The sequence below is a fragment of the Drosophila santomea genome, chromosome 2L (genome assembly GCF_016746245.2).
Source record: "Drosophila santomea strain STO CAGO 1482 chromosome 2L, Prin_Dsan_1.1, whole genome shotgun sequence".
Classification (NCBI taxonomy): Eukaryota; Metazoa; Arthropoda; class Insecta; order Diptera; family Drosophilidae; genus Drosophila; species Drosophila santomea.
Genome location: NC_053016.2, coordinates 6,163,798 through 6,185,659, shown reverse-complemented (window position 1 = coordinate 6,185,659; position 21,862 = coordinate 6,163,798). Strand labels below are relative to the sequence as shown.

At 43.9% G+C, this 21,862-nt stretch overlaps 1 protein-coding gene across 1 annotated transcript; it reads left to right on the top strand.

Annotated features, from left to right (window-relative positions):
- The first annotated feature begins 1,896 nt into the window (after positions 1–1,896).
- Positions 1,897–19,240, top strand: LOC120458526 (zinc finger protein sens). Its single transcript, XM_039646200.1, has 5 exons — positions 1,897–3,084; positions 11,340–12,153; positions 12,340–12,741; positions 13,272–13,453; positions 18,278–19,240. The coding sequence occupies exons 1-5, from the start codon at positions 2,631–2,633 to the stop codon at positions 18,658–18,660; spliced, it is 2,235 nt and encodes a 744-aa protein (XP_039502134.1). The 5' UTR covers positions 1,897–2,630; the 3' UTR covers positions 18,661–19,240.
- Positions 19,241–21,862: the final 2,622 nt, after the last annotated feature.

Genomic DNA, 21,862 nt, shown 5'->3' with positions numbered 1-21,862 from the left:
GAGCGAAGAAAACTCCACTTGTTCACACTCCATCCTCGAGGCACTAAATTTGGTGTGTAATTCTTTAAATCGTTGCCATGTGTTGGAGGAGCGATGCCAAAACCCAAGTGACACCAATAATCCGAAGCTGGGATCTGGGACGCCCAGAAAGATATTCAAATCTGTGGCGAAGACTGGAGGGCGAGAACGGGAGCTCATAACACTTATTTATGCGACCGATGAAATGGGAACATTAGCTCTTTGTGTTTTGTAAATATTTGTCATAATTTCGAGGGGCGTTCAACGACATGTGCGCTTCAAGCAGACGATTTTTTTTTTATATTTTCAGAGCATTTAAAGCGACCCCATCACCATTGGGCATTTGTTTTCAGAGTTGTGCTTTTAATGTCGCAATTAAATGCATGAGTTTCTAAAAATTAGATGCCTGTCAAAATTGTCTAATTTATGGTTCACAGAAAGCTTTGCTCCAAAAATGTCCCCCAAATTAAGAAGTTTTTGGGGAAACCAGCTTCTGCTTTATTTCTTAATTTCTCGTTTAAATCTCAGACTAAAAGTATTCCAATTTTTTTGTAGGAATTTGGGGAAACTATCTTTCAAATGCATCTGCTTGTAACTTTAAATCCAGTCCTATATATTGTTTGCTCTTGATCAAGCATTTCTAGTTATGGACCATTTGCCAGCATTCTTTAGTTTTTCCTTTAAAAGAACATCTCTGTGCAATGTATGCCTTTTAAGTTTTACATTTTATACCTAACTTATTTAACAGTGGAAATTATTATATGATAATTATTATGTGCATAACTGCATTAGGCGAACATGGATCTAATGATGTATATTTCCCCGAGGATAGTTGGTATAATTAGACATGTAATGTTTTCTAACTCAATAGTTCCCAAAAAGAGAAAAGAGAAAAGAAATTTCGTTTACTGTTAATAGTTTCCGCAGGAGATCATCTAAATCTTCTCCGTTGTTACTTCAAGTCACGTATCTGCTATAGAGTTAAATGGTATTACAAGCAAATTTACCGAAATAGATTATGGTAGTGCACACTTGAACCCATAACTAAATGGCAAACAATGGCAAGTAGAAGGGGAAAACCCTTTTGACTGAGAAAAATCAAACAGCAATGCGAAGTGGCAACCAACTTTAGCCCCCAGGAAATCACTTAGCCAGCGTTCGCCGAGGCAGAAAAGCATTTGAAGTTAATGGCGCAAAAACCAATCGCAAGTGCCAAGTCAGAGCTACCAAAGGCAAAAGGCGATTGGGGGAATAGTCAAGTGCGAGGAATGCGGCATTAGTGTTTGCCTAGGTGCCAGGAACCACTTGAAATTAAATGGCGCGGCGCACTTCAAACGGCAGAGACAACAGCGATTACCAAATCGATGGCGGTTCGCGCTGATCGACAAAATAAAAGATAGAAAATCGCAGAAAATCCAGAGAGCCCGCCCCCAAAAACCAAAGGCCAGCAAACACGCGCCCAGCACACGCACACGCACACGCACACTCACACTCTTCACCGTATAACGTACACCACCACCCACTTCTCCCACCTACTCCACCACCAGCACCAGCAGCACCACCACCCACTCGCCACCATTGTTCCGGCGGTGGCATTGATTTGAACGAATCAAAGCGGTATGCGCACTAAAAATACCAACAACAAGCTACCAAAAATCCAGATTAACCATGGCCAGCTGGAAAGGGGGGCGTGGCCACGAGCACGGCAAATGGTGGTGGCTGTTCCGATTCCACTTGGCCATTCCGCCGTTCCAATTGGAATCAGTCGTCGTCCCGCTCGCACTCGCGCACTCTCATCGTAGTGGTGGTGGTGGTGCGCTGTGTTTCCGCTGAGTGGAAACTCGAGTGCCGCTCCGCTCGTCGTCAGTCGCCTGCAGACGCTCGCTGATAGCGGTAAAATCGGAGCAGCAGCAATCCGTATCCGAACGGGCGGATTCACAACGAATCGTATATACAGATATACAGCTATACAGATATACAGCTATACAGATTGATATACGGATAGGGAAAGCAACGAGAGACGTTCTCTCGCTGACGCCGCTGCCAGCGTCGACGTCGCTGCCAAATCTAGGCGAAAATCGCAACACTTGGCATATATGCCACATGGCACTTGGCCGCACTCTCCGAATCCCCGGCTAAAAGTCAAGTGCAGGAGCAGCAACAGCAGCAGCAGCAGCAGCAGCAGCTGAAGCAACTGCGGCGCCAGCAGAGTTTTCCAAGCTCGGCGGCAGAGATTCACTCTCGGACGGGCGCCGGCGTCAGCGTTCCACGGATCCGTGATTAGGTTTTTACGGTGTTTCAGTCCGCTCGATGACGCCGAAGCCAGCAGTTATGCGACCAGCAGTAGCAGCAGCAGCAGCAGTCCGAGCAGCAGCAGCAGCAGCCTTAAAGCCCTAAATCTGTGACACTTCCTTCCGGTAGCCGTAGCCACGTTGCGTATACGCCACCGTAACCGCATTCGCATGCCGTCGCGTAAAACCGAAAACAGAAAACAGTTTCAGTGCCAAATCAAAAGAACAAAAGTCCGCTGACAAAAGCCTAAGTTAATCGAAAGCAAAAACACATAGAAGAAAAAGAAACTTAAACTTATTTGAATCAGTGATAAATCCGTTATGGACGTGGCCAAAATGCAAGCCACTTCCGGTCAGCATCTGCTGCATCCGGCCGCACCGCCCGCCCACCAACACCACCTGCCCCTCGACTACAGCCTGGGCAACTTTAAGCCAGCGATTGCGGCAGACTTTCCCGGACCCTTCCTCACCAGCCAGCAATCCTCGTCGGCCTCCAATTCCGTCTCCTCCGCCGCCACCGCTCCGCTGCAGGTGCGGGATCTCAGCGCGCTGACGGCCATGGCCACGATACCATCGCCCACCCAGCTGCTCCACCAGCGCATCCAGATGTCCGCGGACGCGGCCTTGGGCCATCACCAGCAGCAGCCGGCACAGAATCCCAATCCCAATCCCAATCACCCGCAGCCACAGATGCCGCCGGCCTCCACGTCGCCGCACGAGTACGCGCCCATGTCCGCCTTCAAAGCGGTGCTGCCCAAGAAGCGAAACTCCGACGGTAAGCGGGAACCACTCACTATATCTGCATGTTTTTGTGTTCTATAATCCTTGAAATAGGGATTCTAGTTATTGTGACTAAATGAAATCGAGTTCAGAGCCATTTTATTATTTGCATAAAAGGTTTGAAATAAGATAAGATGAGTTGTGTGAAATTAAATGTCTCTAAAAACTTCAATTTGGCTTAAAAACTTGCCTGCTAATTTAATTTTATAACAATATATAATTATTGAATTATTTTAAAACGGTGTCAAGCTGATTAGTATAGTGCAAAAACTATTACTTACCTAGGCAGTTGGAAGAAATTATGTAATGATGGTAAACATATTTATTAATACATATTTATTTCATGCTTAAATCAAAAATGCTTTCATATATAAATAATAATGCACATTCCAGTTTCATGCTATTCGTAATTAGGATTTTTATATGTTTTATGTTTAAAAAAAAACAATTCAGCTGTTAATTGTTCTCTTTAATTTCAACAAATATAGAATTTAATATTTAAATAATATATTATCCATACTAAAAAGATATCTGGTTTAAAGAACTTTTAAAATTAATCTGTCAAAATTTTGATTTATATCAAATCAATTGTCAGCAGATCGTTAAACAAATTCACTCAATGATGTTTCAGCACTTTTCTGAATATCAACATTTGTCAAATTAAATTCTTGTGCAGCCTGCGAACAGATTGACATAAACCCAATCACTCCCCCACCACATTTCATATTCCCCGAGTTAATTAAAAAAAAAAGAGAAAAACAAAAGAGTCCGAAATGAACAACACAGAAACGGTGCGACTCCAATCCGCGGCGAGTGGCTACAAATCCCCCAAAGGCTGGTTGGTCAGCAGCGGGCAATGTAGGAATTTTTAAAAATTTATTTGAATAATGTGTGATTTTAAAATATCACACTGGCCATGTCCGAGTGAAAGCCCAAAGGCTGCACGGTGTCGGTTTAATTGGAAAAAAGCCCAAGTTCGGTGGGAAAAGCGTGGAAAGCGAAAATTGTTCAGGGGCAGCAGGAGCTGGGATATTCATTATTCCGTTTGTGTGTGTGTGTGTGTGTGTGGGCATGCGAGTGTGAGTGTGAGCGCAACGCTTAATGGGCAAATCTTCTGTGCGGACATGGGGCGGAAAAATGGATATCGGGGATTGAAAAATCCATAGCTGGACCACAGATACACAGATACCCAGATACAGATACGGCTGCGAACGACAAACCATCGCACAAACTTGTAGATACACAGAGTTCAGTCCAGTCCAGTACCGTCCAGTCCAGATACACTCACACACTCACTCATGCGTGTGTTTGTGTATCTGTGTGCAGACGCCGTTGTCATCGCCATCGCTGTTGAATTTCAAATATGGGCATTGAATGAATGAATGAGCGTTCGCACGGGAGCCCAAATCTTCAGTGCTGTCCGAAATGGACCGAACAATTTAGCTTTTTTAGGAACTTAAAAGAAAACAGGTGCTTAAATCACTATAAAGAAAAATCTTTGAATAATCAGCTTATTTTAATTTGCACTTTTACTACCACAAATCTTAAAGATATCCCAGACACAGACACTTGTTTAGTTTCCTGCTCCAAACTTTAAATGAATTCGGAATTCTCCAGAAAAAAGCCAAATCGACAACACTGACCATCATGTGTTTGTGTGCTCCTCCCCTCTCTCACTCCCTCTGCCCACCCATATTTCCCCACTCACACACACACACACACACACACACACACACACACACTCGCACACACAGCAGGCAGCGACAAGCGGATTTCATTTACCGGCATTACATGTATCCAACGGATATGTTTTTAGCTCTCCACCGCTTCCAGCACAGACATGGATATGCGGAAAAGCAGACACACACACACACACGCGAACACTGAATTTTCAATTCCGTTTGCCGCGACAAGCAACGCCCCCCCTCCAACCACCCTTTCACAAACCTTATTCTTTCTCCAGAGAAAATGAATTTCGCTTTGTTTGTTGGAATATTTTCTCGGTTTTTGGTGGGAAAATATATTGGTTGCTGTGGCGAAAGTTCGCTGGGCTCTTTGGTGACTGATTGGCCCCTCCTGTTGAAGGACGGAAACTTTGTGAAAATCTGCTTGCCACTGCAGCTTAAGCCTTTGAATTTAATGGCTCAAAAGCCACTGCAAGTGTAACCTGAAAGTAGGCAACAGTTTTTGTGCTGTTATGTGGGAAAATCTACTCAAATCTATGTATCATAATTTAAGACAGTAAGTAGTGGTTTAATCTAGCATCAAATAGAGTAGACTTTGCACCACTTATCTGTTCAACCATGGAGACACAACCTTGCCCCGAAAGGTCAGTCAGAAATATCGTCTCGATTTCCCATTAGCCACCCACCCATGATGAGTGGATGATCTTAATTTTTGTCATACGCCAGCGCCACCACCGCATGACTCAATTAATGATGCCCACGAAACATTAGCTGCGACTGAAATAAAATAGAACTTTGACACCGGCACTTGTGAGTCACGAATTAAGTTAAATTGTGAAAATTGCTCATACGCAGACTAGAAAGCCGACTAATAGTCTGAAAGGGTGCATGGGTTAAATGGCAGCCCGTACTCAAATTACTTGAGCACAGATCTCAGAGCAGCATTGATTCATTCCCACAAAGCGACGACAAGTTGTACATAGTATTCCGGTGATATCAGAGCGAAAATCAGAACGGTTCCAAACGTTCAAGGTATAAATTATAATTTTTGATTTATTTGCAGCGCCTATCGGGCTTCTTTTATATGACCCCATGTGCTAGCCGATATAAATTTAATAACACATTTGTTAAGCCGTTTTCAATCACACCAAACGATTGAACAATTAAAAGGGCAATTGGCATATCTCATGGAATAAATAAAACTCCAACAATCGCTGTGAGTTTGACTTATCTGCAAGAAATATTGGAAAACTTGTGTTTGTCAGTGTAAAACTGATAGGTTTAAACATAACTATAAATTATACTACTTGAGCATTGTGAATGTGACTAATACCTAGAATAGAGTAACTTTGGTAGTATATTCTACAAAATGTTGCTGAAAGATATATAATAACTTTGGAAATACTTTTGGGAGTAAGACTCTCTTTTGCATTCAATGAAATGAACATTGGTTCAGTGCATTCACAATTCGATTTGACACATCGCACTCACGAGTTCAATCGCAAAGTACATTATTGATCAATAACAAATTGTCGCAACGAAAATCAGAGCAATATTTATGAAATGTTTACGACACACGTCGTAATCATTGGCAACTCATCACCTGTCATATATACTTCAACTTCTCACAAGTAGACGAAAATTGGGCATTGTAAATCTATAAAGATATCCAAAAACCAAATCAGTCAATCTGCCAAATAAAGAAACGCCAAATCCACAGACAGCCCCGTGTATCTGCAAGATACAATATTACTAGTATAGACAACCCCAGAGGTTGAGGTAACTACGCACACACACCATACACACCACACACGTGTTATGATTTACGATCTGAGGTAAATACATAACGACATCTAAACATGTCAGTATCCTCTGTGGCCAGTTGTAAAATCGAAAGAGTAAAAGTATCATAAAATAAGCGAGCGACCGACCGATAAGTAAACAAAAGCCAACCACAGACATAGTTCGTGCAACATTAAGAAAGTATGTACATACCGAGTACGAGTACCAGTACGAGTGCGAGTACCACCGGTTTCAGTTCAGTTCAGTTCCCTTCCTCGATTTGTGTCCGACTTTATTTTGTTGTTATTTTCGTTATTTATGCCCTCGATTCCCGTCCAGTTCGGTTTATCATCGCATCGACCGTTTGTTTGACAAAGAAAAATCAATTTCCAGCGCAAAGGAGCTCAAATGCAGCCCAACCCATTTGCCATTCCGTATTTGTCACGTCCGATGTTTGAATATTGAAATTAGAAGTGCCCCGATCGATGCCCGCCGCTGATAGTATGAAGAACTGCGATTTTCAGTATCGAATTTGTACCGCCATAAAAGCTACCAGAGTAGATATCGGCTTATAATAACCATAAACCGCTCCGCAGACTGCAATAATGATATCACCCACATTTGTACTCCGGACAATGGGCGTCATTCGAACCTTTGGATCCAAAAATCCAAAAATCACACCGAACCCACTCGATCACAGGCTATTTTTAAAAACAGTTTTTAGCATCTATAAATGGTAGTGAGTCCACCTTCCTTCCTTAGTTCCTTAATGGGTTCGCTGGGGTTTTCAGAAAATACGCCCGGGTGAAAAGTGAAAACCGTCGGCTGGTCGGGATCAGCAATTAAATGAAATTTATCAGGTAAAAAATTGTAGTCTAAAGTTTAGATAGCCTCCTGATTTATTGCCCAGCGATAAGCAGCTGGGAAAAAGGGTGCAATATACGCGGAGTTGGGGCTTGTGAGCATTCTGCGGGGAGAAGTGGCATCTGATTGATTTGCAGTGTAAAAATAAATAATGTAATTGCAATTGGCGACATTTGCCAAAGGGGCTTCAAAGCAACGCTGCCGACCCAGCTGATAGCTGATGCCAGCTGATAAGTGGCATACACATACACATATTTGGCCCGGCCAACTGTTGAGTGTTTGGATACGCAATCCCCATCTAATGCCACTCAACGAGTGGAGCTTATGCGGGCTAAAGAGCTCTGCTCTCGCTCTCCAACTGATATGCTATCGCTGGGGTGGGCAATTCCAATCCAAATCGGAGCCCCAATCGGAATCCCAATCGGAATCCCAATCGAAATCCCAATCCAAATCGAAATCCAAATCCAAATCGAAATCCGAACCCAAGTCGAAATCGAAATCTCAACTCAATCCGTATATCATGCACACACATTCGCAGGCATGCCAACAGACCAAAAATCATGGCCTAATCTATCTAACCGTTGCCGTTCACAGTTTACGGCCCTCTTCTGGCCATATCTTTATTATTTATACTGTGCTGTTTTTATTTTTTTTGCTCTTTTTGCCATTTCCACTTTCATATTTGCCGAAAGCGGAATTTGTTTTCATATTATTACGACCAGCCGGACCCCCGACTACCGTATGCCCAGTTCTTCGACCTCCGATTAAATCTAGTCGATAGCCGCGAAATGGAAATACTTCGACTAACTGATTTTGTGCCCCGAAGAGGTGCTATAAATTAGGTGCAAATGGGAATATGTTTTGCAAACCAAATTAGAGGCATATGCCTTGAATTTAAATACGAAATCCATATATCAACATCTATGGAAAGTCTGACTGATTAGGCACTGTAATCGAACTGTTTGCTATGTCGTAAGATTCAAGATTTGCATAAGCTTCAAATACTTTCAAATGATGTCATGTAATTACATAAATGATGATGTTTATTAATTAAAATAATATGCGAAGCATCGCATGCTAAAGCCGAAGAACCAAGTATTTCCAAAATTGCTTACTAAACAATTTTTATAACAACCTGCCGTCAAATTTCAGCAGCTTGCGAGTAATTATAAATGAAATTCCAGAAATTAACACCTCCTCCGTAAACCCAAACCAAATTGTAATGGCTGCAAATCGCCCCAAAACAATAATAATCCTGGTTGGACGGGGGCGGGGAGACAGTAAACAGGGCGCAGGATAACAATGATTTCAATTACCATGCAGTGTCGAATAATTATTTTACCTTCTCGTCCTTTTTATGCGAACAAGTGCGTGGAGTGCGTGAATATTGCTCCCGGGCGGATAAAAACAGATGAACGTCGGAGGCCGAAGGGCTGGATGATATTGGGTGTTAGAGGGTTGGGTGTTCCGGGTGTTCTGGGTGTTCTGAGTGTTCCGGGTGCTCGGGGTATTCGGGATGTTCGGGGTGGACGAGGGCTATGTCTATGTCTAATGTGCACAAATTTATGACTTTGCTGCCGACCGTCAAGGGGTCGTTGGTGCCACTTTGCCAGCCTCCTTTGCCAGCGCCGAAGGACGCGAACAGGACTCGCCAGGACTCGAGAGGAATCGCCACCCTGGAGCGACATTGGGCACATGCTTAAGCTCATTATTATCATTTAAACAAGTCGCTCTACGTGAGCCACCAAGAGCCACTTGTTCTGCTCCTGCTCCTGCTCCTGCTGCTCCTTATCCTGACTGTAATGCTGGTCCTTGGGGTTGCTTTTGGCCCACCAGCTTGCAGCGAACGTTAAACGTTTCCAATTTTATTTTCTATATATATATTATCGCCCCCTTTTCCGTCTCCATTCGATTTGAATTTGTTTTTGGCTGGTGGAAATGCTCTCGGGACGATTGCGTACATAATTAGAAGGGAAGGGTTGGCCCGGCACACATTTGCCATAATGTCAATGATTAAAATTTAGATTTTTGGGAGGAAGGGATGGATGGATGCCTGGCAAAAGTTCCTATGCAATAGAAATCTCCCTTAATAATTGTTAGTAAATGAAGTTCAAGCCAAAGTAGTGAAAACATAGTGATGATCAAACGAATCCAAGCCAGGTACTGGATTATGGCCAATTTCCATATTCAAAAGCACTTAGGAGCAAGAACCCAAATCCCAAGACCCAAAGAAGTTCGAGCAAAAATAACAACGGCGAGCATTGTAACAACAACAACAGCAGCCGGGCAATAAAAACACTTGACACTCTGGCGGGAAAAGCGGAGAAGCAGGCGAGCCACCACCCCCATTTGTATCTGAGTATCTGATGGATACGTATGTACATACATACATACGTACATATGTACGTGCGAATTTCCCTGGCTGCGTTTAGTGCGTGGGTTTTGTTTATATTTGCTTGGCTTTGCGTTTTGCCGCCTCACTGACTCCGGACTATGGCCCGGAATCAAAGTCCCGCCCCCGCAGTTTTCCACCCACTTCCACCCATCCCGACGCCTTGGCAGTTACTTTTATCTGCGTGGCGAATTAGAATGTTGTCAAATTGTTATTCTTTTGTTGCGATGCGGATTCATTCATTCATTCGACTCGCCTCAGGCCCGTCGCGGTTTTCACTTGCCTGTTTCGGCACACGGCACATGCGGCATACACGTTGCATGGAGTGAGCTATGTGCACCCTTACCCCTTTCATTGCCCTGCAATCCCTGCGATTTGCGCCTGCGTCAATTTGCACACGCGGAATGTCGCCGGAGTTCCCTGTTCCCAGTTCCCAGTTCCCAGTTCCCAGTCCACCGATTCTCATTCTCATTCCGACTCCGAATCCAACCGAAACCCATTTCCCCGGCCCGCTGTGTGTTTTCTGTTTTGTCATGCTCCATTTAGCCGAGTGTGGACCGAACAGATGTTCTATTTAAACGCACATTATTATTATTTCATTTCGACAGGCGATAGACTCCGAGGATGTGTATTTTGTGCTGTGCACCAGGCAAAGGTTGTGATTTCCATTTCCTCAGCGGTGTCAACTGAGGATCTCAGAATATATGGCAATCTTCTCAGCTCATCTTCATATATTTATGTTAGATTTAGATTTAGACTATTGGTCTGATATTAATAATAGTCCGTATCTTTAAAGTTAAAAATTAAATTTGATTGTTAATTATATGAAGTAGAGTTGCAGTTATATAGCTGCTTTAAAAAATCTTCCAAAAATACAAAAAAAAAAAATAACATTACAGATGAAATTTAATTTTAATACATTTATGTAGAAACCATTTAAATACAAGAAGTGTAATTTTTCTCGATTGATAACTGAGAACTCGATTTTGAAACTCCTGTCGGGTGGCTGCTCCTGTCCAGGGGCGTGCCGAGTTCAACCCTGAGCGCCGGCGCCGCATCCGCACACGGATTTGTATCTGTGTCCGTGTCCGTGGCCATCATCGCTGGCCAAGGATTTCGGGGTGACGACGCCGAATGATGACGCGCTGATGTCAAATGCGGAAAGCGGCTCATGAGAGGGGAAGGATTCGTTGATTAGGGTGAATTAATGGTCATGTAAGGTGGATTAGGCGATTGAATACGAAAATAATTACATTTGAAATTCGATACGCTGCCAACTGGCACACATACGAGGAAACTCTGGGGTGTTAGGCCATACAGGTGGATTCCGTTTCCCTTTCTTTTTTTTTTTTTGCAGTGAGTGATTGATGATATGCCAAGCGCTTTGCTCTGATTTCACTAAGCGATCTTGTGAACAAATCAAGATGCTTTGTCCTAAATCCAGCATATATACATAAATAAACTGTTTAGAGAAGTTTCCTTATAATGTATTATAATAAATTTAAATTCTTCTTACTCATCTTACAGATGCCTCGCTAGCATTTAGCATAAGCAGACTGGTCAAGACTGAACAACTGACGGCGATGGCGGCAGCGGCGGCCGTTGGCCTAAAGCCGCCGACTCCACTGGAGGACAACAACAACTCAATCTCGATGCTGAGCAAAAACCAGCAGATGCACCAGCACCAGCAGCACCACCAACAGCCGCATCTTACCCAGCGCTCCAAGCCAGCCTTCATCAGCGCCAGCGAGAAGCTGCGCCGCCAGTCGCGTTCCCGCTCCAGGTCGAGATCCCGCAGTCCCTGCTCCTCGCAAATCGACATGGAGGACGCGGAATCGAACCACTCGCATCGTTCTCTGCACTCCCGGTCGAGATCGCGCTCCCGTTCCCGCTCGCATTCCCGCTCTCGCTCACATTCGAGCAGCTCGTCGGTGGAACTGGAGGTGGACTCACCGCCCGGCAGTCCGCGTATCAGCTCGCCCAGCGGCACCTCAGCCTCCGCCTCCGAGCTGCTGATCACCGCCAATGGCGGCGGTCGTAGCATAGGCTCCAAGAAGTCGGATCTTTTCTCAGTTTCGGCGCTGCTGCGGCGTGACGAACCTCCGCCACAGAGACGAACGCCACGCAGCCCGCCACTCGGTCATCTGACCTCCAGCGGCCTGGCCATGCCATTCAATCCGCTGGAGGCGATGCGCCAGGGCTATCCGCCCAACTATGATGCGGCCATGTTCCAGCGACCGCTCTTCTCGCCCGCCCTGCCCTTCTTCGCCGCCGTCGCCTTCCACCAAGGTCAGCAGCAGCAGCAGCAACAGCAACAACAGCAATCCGCTCTGGGAGCAGGGTAAGTCGAGTGTCCTTTACTTAATAATACTATTTAAATATAGTTCTGGCACTAGAGGGTCGAAAGTAAACCCATTTCATTACGAGATTAGCTCCATTTGCCGCCACCTCCATTGCCTTGCAAAAGTGATTCTGCAACTGGGCACCCATTTTAATTAGCTCGCCTCAATTAAATGTGTTTCCGCAGCTACCATCCGGATTCGCAGGAAAATCTCTTCCGTCTGCGCAGCCTGATGGTGCCACTGCAGTCCGCCGGACAGAACAACTCCTCGGCGGCAGCAGCGGCGGCAGCTGCGGCAGCGGCGGCCGTCGGCGTGGGCGTTGGCGTCGGTGTGGGCGTGCCACCCAATGGCGGGCATCTGGGCCTGCCCCACTCGCCGCACCTGCACCACTTCCATCACATGGCCGCCAAGTGGCCGGGCCTGCACCAATTCAGCGACCTGTACTCGTGCATGAAGTGCGAGAAGATGTTCTCCACGCCCCACGGCCTCGAGGTCCACTCCCGCCGGACGCACCACGGCAAGAAGCCCTACGCCTGCGAGCTCTGCAACAAGACCTTCGGGCACGAGGTCAGCCTCAGCCAGCACAGGTATGTGTAGCATGCCACCGCAGCGGGGGCGGGGGATCGGGTTCTGTTGGGGCCACTGCATGCCAACACTCGGAAAAAGTTTGTAGCATACTTGAATTTAAATTGTTTTTTAGTTTTCCTGGTTTCTTAAGCAATAACTATTGCTGTCACTTTATAAATAGAGAATGTTATTATTTATCAAATGAAAAAATCAATGTATATGCATTTATATATTGATCAGTTTTGTTTTTAAAACCATTAAACGTAAATTAAGGATTTTTTTTATAATTTAAATAACTATCAAAAATGTTACAACTATATTTCCGAGTGTAATGAGTGCTCTTCCTGCCTGGGACACTTGGCATTACTTAATTTAGCCAAAATGGCTGGATTTCAGCCTGACCAAATGTTTGCCTTTGTGGCTGTAGTTAAAACACGTCCACTTTCGCCTTTGGGCACACACCGGACCTTAATTACGGCGAACACTCGTTACTGGGATTCCACTAATAACCCAAACCACCACACCCAACCCCTCTCTCTATCCATTCCAGGGCGGTGCACAACGTGGAGAAGGTGTTCGAGTGCAAGCAGTGCGGCAAGCGCTTCAAGCGCTCCAGCACCCTGTCCACCCACCTGCTCATCCACAGCGACACGCGGCCTTATCCCTGCAACTACTGCGGCAAGCGGTTCCACCAGAAGAGCGACATGAAGAAGCACACCTACATCCACACGGGTAAGCAGTGCAGTTGTGCATATGAAAAGGTTACCTCATGCGGTTCACCAAGTTTAAAAGCGGTTTAAATAGCTTTAAAGGAGAAGATATCATATGTATGTGCTAGGGTATTTTTCAGTTATTTAGTACACAGTGTATAATAAATACTTTAGTTATACTCGTAATATTTTCTGATTAGCCAGGAAACTAGAAAGGGGTGCAGAAAGTACTTCATTGTTAAAAAACAAGTGCTTAAATCAAGCAATACCACGAACCACAGATTTGTTCAGTTTATTTATGCAAAACTCGGGACCCAAAACACGCGTATCTTTAAAGCATTTCGACAACACACCAAACACAAGCGCAGTTTGAAGCGACCATGAGTGTGGGGTGTTCCGCGGATGGGGGCCTTTGGCTGGGGGGAGGGAGGGGAACAGGAAGCGTCGCCATTAAAGCGCCGAACGAACCACCCCAAAAGCCGCAGTCGCCAGTTGCAATTACAGTTGCCATCGGCAGAAGCAGATATAGCGAAAATCTGGGGGGTGGTTGCGAAAACCAGAGCGCGGGGGGATGGGGGTTCGAAAAAAAATGGAGCAGACGACAGCTGAAAGAGCGCCCAGTTCTCCCAGTTCTCCGGAAATCGCAGGGGAGAGAGTAAGCGAGAGAGTGCTGCTGATAAGAATCTGAATCCGAAAGAATCTATATACTGGAAGGCCAGCACACAGATACTCCAGCACTCACACACTTGCATACGCACACACGGGCACAGAAGAGCGAGTGAGATAGCGCGCGAGAGAGAGGCGGGCTGAGAAATCACAGCCGACCAATGAAAAATTTAGTCAAGAGATTTTGATTTTCTGTTTTATACGCGCGCACTCACACGAATAACAAATACGAGGCGCACACACACACACACATCGACGCCGTGCAGTGGTGTAGGTGCACACACACCCCCGGAAAGTCGAAAACGGAACGGAACTGAAACGCCATTGCGAAACGAGGGGAGTGGAACTGCGAGCGGGCGGGGGGAAGGCCGTTGGGTGGGGCAGCGACGGCACACTAGCATCGATTTCAAGTTACCCACGGCCACGTAAAAATTTCGAATTTCCAATGCGATTTGATAAAATCACACAGAAAGTGATTCAAATGAATCTGGTTGAGTCTTCATAACGACAATCTAACAAATGTGAATATTACGAAATAGTAATATTGTAAACTGTATATATTAAAAAGTAAATATGCAGGCAAGGAAGCAGAAATGTTGAGGAAATAAATGCCATTAAATTGCAGTTCACCTGCCTGCTAACAGTCCCCTAATTTGCGCATAAGATTCTATGCTATATAGCACATTGTATAAGCGCACACTGGATCATTAAGCATAAAAAGCGAAATTCCGCTTCGGTTGGAAATCAGTTTACAAATGGCTAGGATAATAACCTCTAATAAGCAGACTTTCCTCGCTGATGCGTCTGGTGAAATCAGTGAAAGAGAAATCAGCACCCCTGCAAGCCCCCGCAAACATGCGAAAAGAGAAAGAGAAATATTCCAGACATTTTTATCGTTTGCCGTCTTCGATTTAGGACGTGTGCCTCCCTCGAACTCCCCCTCAATGGTCCCCCAAAATGGCCCCCAATGCCGCCTCTGACGCTCCACTTTCCCCAGCCAAAGGCACATGTGGCCAAGTTGGCCCCAACATTTCAGGATTTTCCATCCAAGTGCTTTGGTTTTTCCTGAGTTCCGCTCCGTTCGCTTTGCTTTCCTTACGACTTATCCTTAATTTTCTTTCCTGTGTCGGGGCGTGTTTCCATCGCAGACAGCAGATTTTTCCTCCTTTCATCTGATGTGATTTTTCGGAACAATTTCCTCGCTTTTTTCCCGTTCCGTTTCTTTTTGCATTTTCCTATTTACTTTTTGGCGATTTGTTTTATATGCTTAGTCCGTGCTTCGACCGAATTTTCCTTTTTTCCCTTTTTTTCTGTTTCACTTTTATTTCCATGCCTCAGATTTTCGTTTTCGTCAATTTATGCGCTATAAAAAGACTGAGGGGAAAAAAACATTTCAGGATTATTTTATTTATTCATGACTTTTGTTTTCCATTTCATTTTTAGTGTGTCTGAGGTGAAAAATCGATAATTTAAGCTGAATGCTTTTAAAGAATTACTGTGGCTATAGTTAGTCTATTTAAAATTCAAGGAAATTTGGAAATCTACCATTTATACAAAAACCATTGCCACAAGCAAGAAAATTAGTTTTTCTTGTCTGCAGATCTTGCAATACATATACAAATGACCTGCAGTAAACCGTTTTGACCCCTTGTTACTTTGTTTCAAATTATTTCCCAAATCAAACCAAAGCAATCTTCTTCCTGTTTTTCCGCCGCTCCACAGGGCGTATGCGTGATTTGATTCCCACCGCATAGCGAAAATGGCCAAGCCACCAAATATGTTGCGAACGTGCCGAATTAGACAGCAAATTCAGAGCAGAAGGACGGGGGTTAACTAAAGCTTAAAATATTAGAAGACTAAAAGGAAAGCCATTCGGGAGGCAGCCAAGACTTAAAAGTATTTCCGCAATGTGCTGCAATAAAAATCGTTGAAAAAGCAAGCAAAAAAGACATTGCACTGATACATAATTTTCGTATACGGTTGCTTTTCTTCCCAAGCAACCGACGGCCGACGGGATTTTTCTATTTTTTCTAGTTCCTTATTTCCCACCACTTTACTTTTTTGTTTTTTTTTTTTTTTTTGGGTCTCGTTAGAGCTCGTGGGTCGTTTTGGCCGTGATAAATAATAAAAGCTGCTCTATAATCTCTGCGACTACGTGACGTTATTTGTGCCGATAGTGTACGAACGTGCCCCGAGCCACGGACCCCAGAGAAGGCTTCTCCTCCAGATTCTGCATCCAGCACCAGGCATGCTCGGTGAGGCCAACTGAGAGCCGGCTCCTGGCTGACTGCTCAATTTTACTGTTGCTCAACCTTCCAACCCACCCACTTAGAAACCCAACCACCCACTTAACCATGCCCGCTGCTCAAGGAAAAGAAATCCTCATGCCCCGGGAACTGAAAGTTGAATCAGAGCACATCCCTACGGTCGAATGTTTCACAATCACGTCGCTGCAATTCCATTATATACAACGAAGCTGTCTTCCGTTTCGTTTCGCCGGATTCACAGCCCATCTCTTTCGCTCGCCGCCTCGCCCTCTCTTTCGCACCACCGCTATATACGCCCGTATCTCTGTTTGTTTTATATACACTTTCCCCAATTCTCGGTAGGGAGCTACAGAGTCAGGTCCTCTGAAGTTAGCATGTTGTCGTCGTTATTTTGTTGCCGTTCACCCAATCTCATACTATATATGTATCTGTGTGTGTTTGAGTGTGTGTGTGTGTGTGTGTTTGTGTGTGTGGGAGAGTAAGTGTATGGGTGCAGTACATAAAATGTAGCCCAACAAGTCTGTGCCACTATCTCCGTACAACAGAGGGCTATAGATAAGGGGCAACTATGCGGATATACTTGTATATATGCGTTGCTACCATTGTTGGCAGCAGAAGAAAACCTTCAGCGGGTAACTAAATATAATCAAAGTTTTTGTATAACTAGCGGAAAACAATAGGGCATTCTAATGTTATTTCTAATCAAAATAGCTTCGTTCTCTAGAAGAGCGAACATGTGGCAAGATTTTGTATTTAGCTGTACGGAGCTTACATCGTACATGCAACGAAATTAATCACCAGGATCTGCACTCCAGTTAACTTCCCCTAACTGGCGACTAAATGACGTCTGCTGTGAGCTTTTAAAATCAAATTGATATTTTCTTCATTTTCATCTGCCATTTCTGAGATTTCATTATGTTCGGCGAAATTTTCATGACATTTCTGGCACCAGGAAAACCGTTTATTTCGAAACCAGCTTTCCGCCCAAATCTCTAATGAAAAATTCAACAGCACGAAAATGAGCAATAAATGGCGTATAAAGCGCGAAACTGGGGGAAGCCCTTAAAAGCAAAAGAACCCCACAAAATTACTTTAAAAATGTTATCAGAGCGAGAAAAAAGTGCGGCTTTAAGTGCGGCGCCAACCGCAGAACATCACACTGATGAACCAAAAAGTTTAAATTTAAAAACTCCAGCACTCACATTTCCCAGTCGAGCATGGAAATCGGGAGTTGGAGGAGGTGGAGGATGTGGAGGATGTGGCTCCAGCCTGCGGTCTGCGGAGATGACTTACATGGAGTCTTGGGGTCCAGGTTGGCAGGGTTGGGGAGTACTTCTGTCTGGCGACGATTCGCTTTTTTTGGGGGTTGACGCTCGAGATGCGACGATGCGATGTGTGTGCACCAAGGGGAGGAATTGGATCAGGTTGGCTCATGGCAGCACAGAACTAGCTAAAATGGCGCTCACTGCTTGGAAACTCAGACGCAGAGCAGTTAGGATGAGCTCAACTCAGGGGATACCCCTTAAAACTTTAATATAGTAATTAGATAAAGTATGATATCATATTAAAAACAAATGTATTTAATATGGAAAGATTATCTAAGTACAGTTACCACATTGTCATATGCCGTTTGAAGAGTTCTTAAAGTGATTAACTAAATTACATATTTTTAGAAGCCACACATTAGACGAATTCTCCAAACAAAGTCTATCAACTGAATGCCATGAGAGACAGTAGTAGTTTCTATATCATATCAAGTACAACACTTAAACTTTTGAACACTTAGATTGAATCTAGTTGCCTAGCTATCAACTTGTGCACCTGAGTTGGAACCAAATGAGACCTAATTTGTTTAAACCCAGCTCCCCACTGACTTACCTCTACTAACACGTTGCATCCCTTCCATCTTGCAGGTGAGAAACCGCACAAGTGCCAGGTGTGCGGCAAGGCCTTCAGCCAGAGCTCCAACCTGATCACGCACTCCCGCAAGCACACCGGCTACAAGCCCTTCTCCTGCAAGCTCTGCCACAAGGCCTTCCAGCGGAAGGTGGACCTGCGCCGGCACAAGGAGACCCAGCACACGGACCTGCGTGTCCACCTGGGCAAGGTGGACTTCATGTCGGCGGCGGCGGCAGCGGCGGCCTCTGCGGAACTGAGTGCAGCGGCGGCGGGTGGATCCGTTCCGGGCGGAGGACCAGCGGTAGGGAGCCAGGGAGTCGGTGCGGTTGGAGCGGCACCAAATGGAGCTCCTCCGATGGGGGCACTCAACTGCCAGAAGGTATCGCTGCTGGCATAACCAAACGGAGAGGCAAAAACCGAAACCGAAATCGAAATCAACCGCAACCATTGTGCAATAGACGGAAGTGAAAGGCTTCGCTAGGCATTCTCAACCGCTTGAAACCGAACTCCAAAGAGAACAGATTAAAACAATTTAAATAATTTTAAGCCAGCCAGTTAAAAACGAAAAAATAATAAAAAAAAAAAAAGAAGAAAACTATTTCCAATGTTGCCAAAAGCCTAAAATAGCAAAGACAAGAATTGAAACCAATTAAAGCTAAAGCAAGCACTATAGTCAGTCTCAAGTTATCATTAAAGCGTAATCACATTGCCATCTTACGAACATACTAGTACCAAAGTAATCCAGAGCAAAGGAGTTTCCACGTTTTCCCCTATGTAACATATATGTATGTATGTATGTCCGTTTGTATTGCTGTGGCCCGTGGGTCAGTTTAAAATCAAAATCAAATTAAGAAATTCCATCAATATGAACTGTGCGTGTCGTACTTTGTGAAATGTAACAAAACTAAACCAAATCCAATATATGAAATAAAAGAAAAGAATTTCGAAATTTCGAACGCGCGAGGGCAAAACTAAAATGTTCCAAAGTTTTCGCTTCTAGATAGTTGTGAAATTTTAACTAAATCGCTGTATTATGCAAACTATTTTGATATTATATCATTCCAATGAATTTAGTCTAATTAATAAATTTTTTAACTTATTTATACATATTATGTGTATGTATGTAAAAACCGCTAAACAAATATATATACGAGTATATATATATATTTTCATTTTAATGTTCAACAAAATAATGTATGTAATATTAAAGTAACATTTATGAAGACAAACATTAATCTACATTCTAAGTATTTTTATGTTTTCAAAATAAATTGAATTTATTAAGCAAATGTGAAAGTTGAGTATTATTCTGGAATTGAACGGCCACAGAGTTTTCCACGCATTACTATAATTTGAAAACCAAAAGGCACACACATCACATGAAGTGTCAATAGAAAGTTGGCCAACCTCTTTGCGAATTCACAAGAAAACTGAAAAGGGAATCGCTTCGAGGACATTTCAATAACCCTGAATGTCAACACACAGGCAGAAAGATTAAAAAATCATACGTTCGTCCATGGGAATTATAAAGAAGGATATTCAAACCTGTCTGCGTAACTCACGAGTGGGTGAAGCCCACTTGAAATTGTTTTCTATTCCCCAGCGTGTCCAGCCGCAGATATCAAATATCACGTACGAGACAAGGGTAAGCCATCAACCTTCAACCCACCTACCCCACATTTTGCAGCTCCAGCTACAGGTCCATTTTCCATCTTCATCTTGGCGCTGTGTCTCAACCAAATTTGACAATAAAAAATATATATAAATTGCAAACGGTGAGCTCGGTGAACATACGCTATGGTTTTCCCACTCCGTGGCTTCGACTATTCCCAAGTCTGCAATTTGCACAGCGGCAAATTGTCTACTTTGCAAATGGAGTTCAGCTGTAGCCAAACCAATTTCATCAATAAAAAATATTTCTGTCTACCTCGAATAAAACGTTGAGTTACTTTTTTGCATATGACAATTTATATAAATAAAAAGGTCGGGTACGTGGAAATCGCTTTATTTGCGATGGCCACGAAATGGAAAATGAAATGAAATTGTTCAGAAAATATGAACAGACTAGAACATAGTAAAAAGGAAATGTAACACCTTACTCCTTAGCTTTTTTCTCATTTTAAAACAAAGTACTTTGTATTTTAATTTCTAATAACAGAAAGCACAAAGCGTTCCCACGATACTTTTAGTACACAAGTGATTAGGTTAGCGCATTTGCAGGGCTGTCAGCGATTGTGGATATTCAAATAAAAATTAATAAAAGCCTATCACGTAGGAAATGTTTTCAGGAGTCTTGTGTTAATTTATGCAATGATCGATAACATCCTGCGATTTAATGAACAAACGTTTATGCCGCCCGCAACAAAAGCAAAGCCCCAAGATCAAACGACCCATTGAAAGTGCTCGATCGAGGGGAGGGAAGGGAAGAGAAGGCGTTGGTGATCATAAAACATTGATCAATCAATCTTAAACGATCTGGAATAGTCACAAAATCAGCAACTTCCGTCCCGGAGGCACGAGTTGAGTGAGTGGTATCAAATAGTACGGAGCTGATCTTTACATTGCGATCGTATTGATTGGACTAGCGTTTTTACGATTGCATAAAACAAAAAGCAAAAAGTATGAACTCACAATGCGGGTTCTTTGAACGAATTAAACGCAATTAGCCGAAGGTACTGCCACTCCATAATGGATGGAAAATCGTTTCCAACCACAGGATCAGCACTGCTCTGAAATGGTTTTTGTGTTTCTCAAGTCATTCCTCAACATCTGCGTGCCATTGACTTCACTCGAGGCGATCTTAATGCGAATTTATTGCCGCCATCATTATGGCTCCGAGACATGAAAATCATTTTGGGGCGATGACTAAAGGCTTTTCAACAACTTTGCACCCCTTTCGCGTATCTCCGAGCTCGATTATGCCGGTCGTCTTCGATGCGGATGAGCACCAAGTCGAACATCGGATAAGACAATGGATCTTAATTGGGCGTTATTTGTGGAAGAAGAGTTATTAAATTACTGAAAACGTCGCTCAAGGTGGGCATAAAATTCCTCTTCGGGAATTAAAAGCAATGAAGGCAGGCAGTTGTAGGCTTACAGAGTTACTTGAGTGAGTAATACAATACAATACAACTTGTATATATCTACAGCATATATTGTATTTACCACCCCACTGAAAACTACATATGAAATATACATTTTGATAGATATTAAGAATTATTAGGTGTCGCCTCCATCATCACTTATTGCATGAAATCAAAATACATTAAATGTGCTTCGAGTCCCCACTTGAAGCCCCCCCACCTCACTGAACTGACCACCCAACGCAGTGCCCCTGAAAATCCATTTTCATTTTATCATTTATCCGCCAAATGCCTCAGCTGGTCAACTTCGGTCCACCCCATCGAGTGGACGCTTAATGGGAATTGCATTTTTATTGCACAAACAGACGACGAAATGTTTATTAATGGCCCAAACACACAGGGCCATCCGACTCATCGCCAAATGCAGTTAAATTGATTCCGCCTCTCCGTTGGCCGTAACTGCAGCACTAACCAAGTGTAACACTATAACTGCAAATGTTGTTACAACGCCCGGCG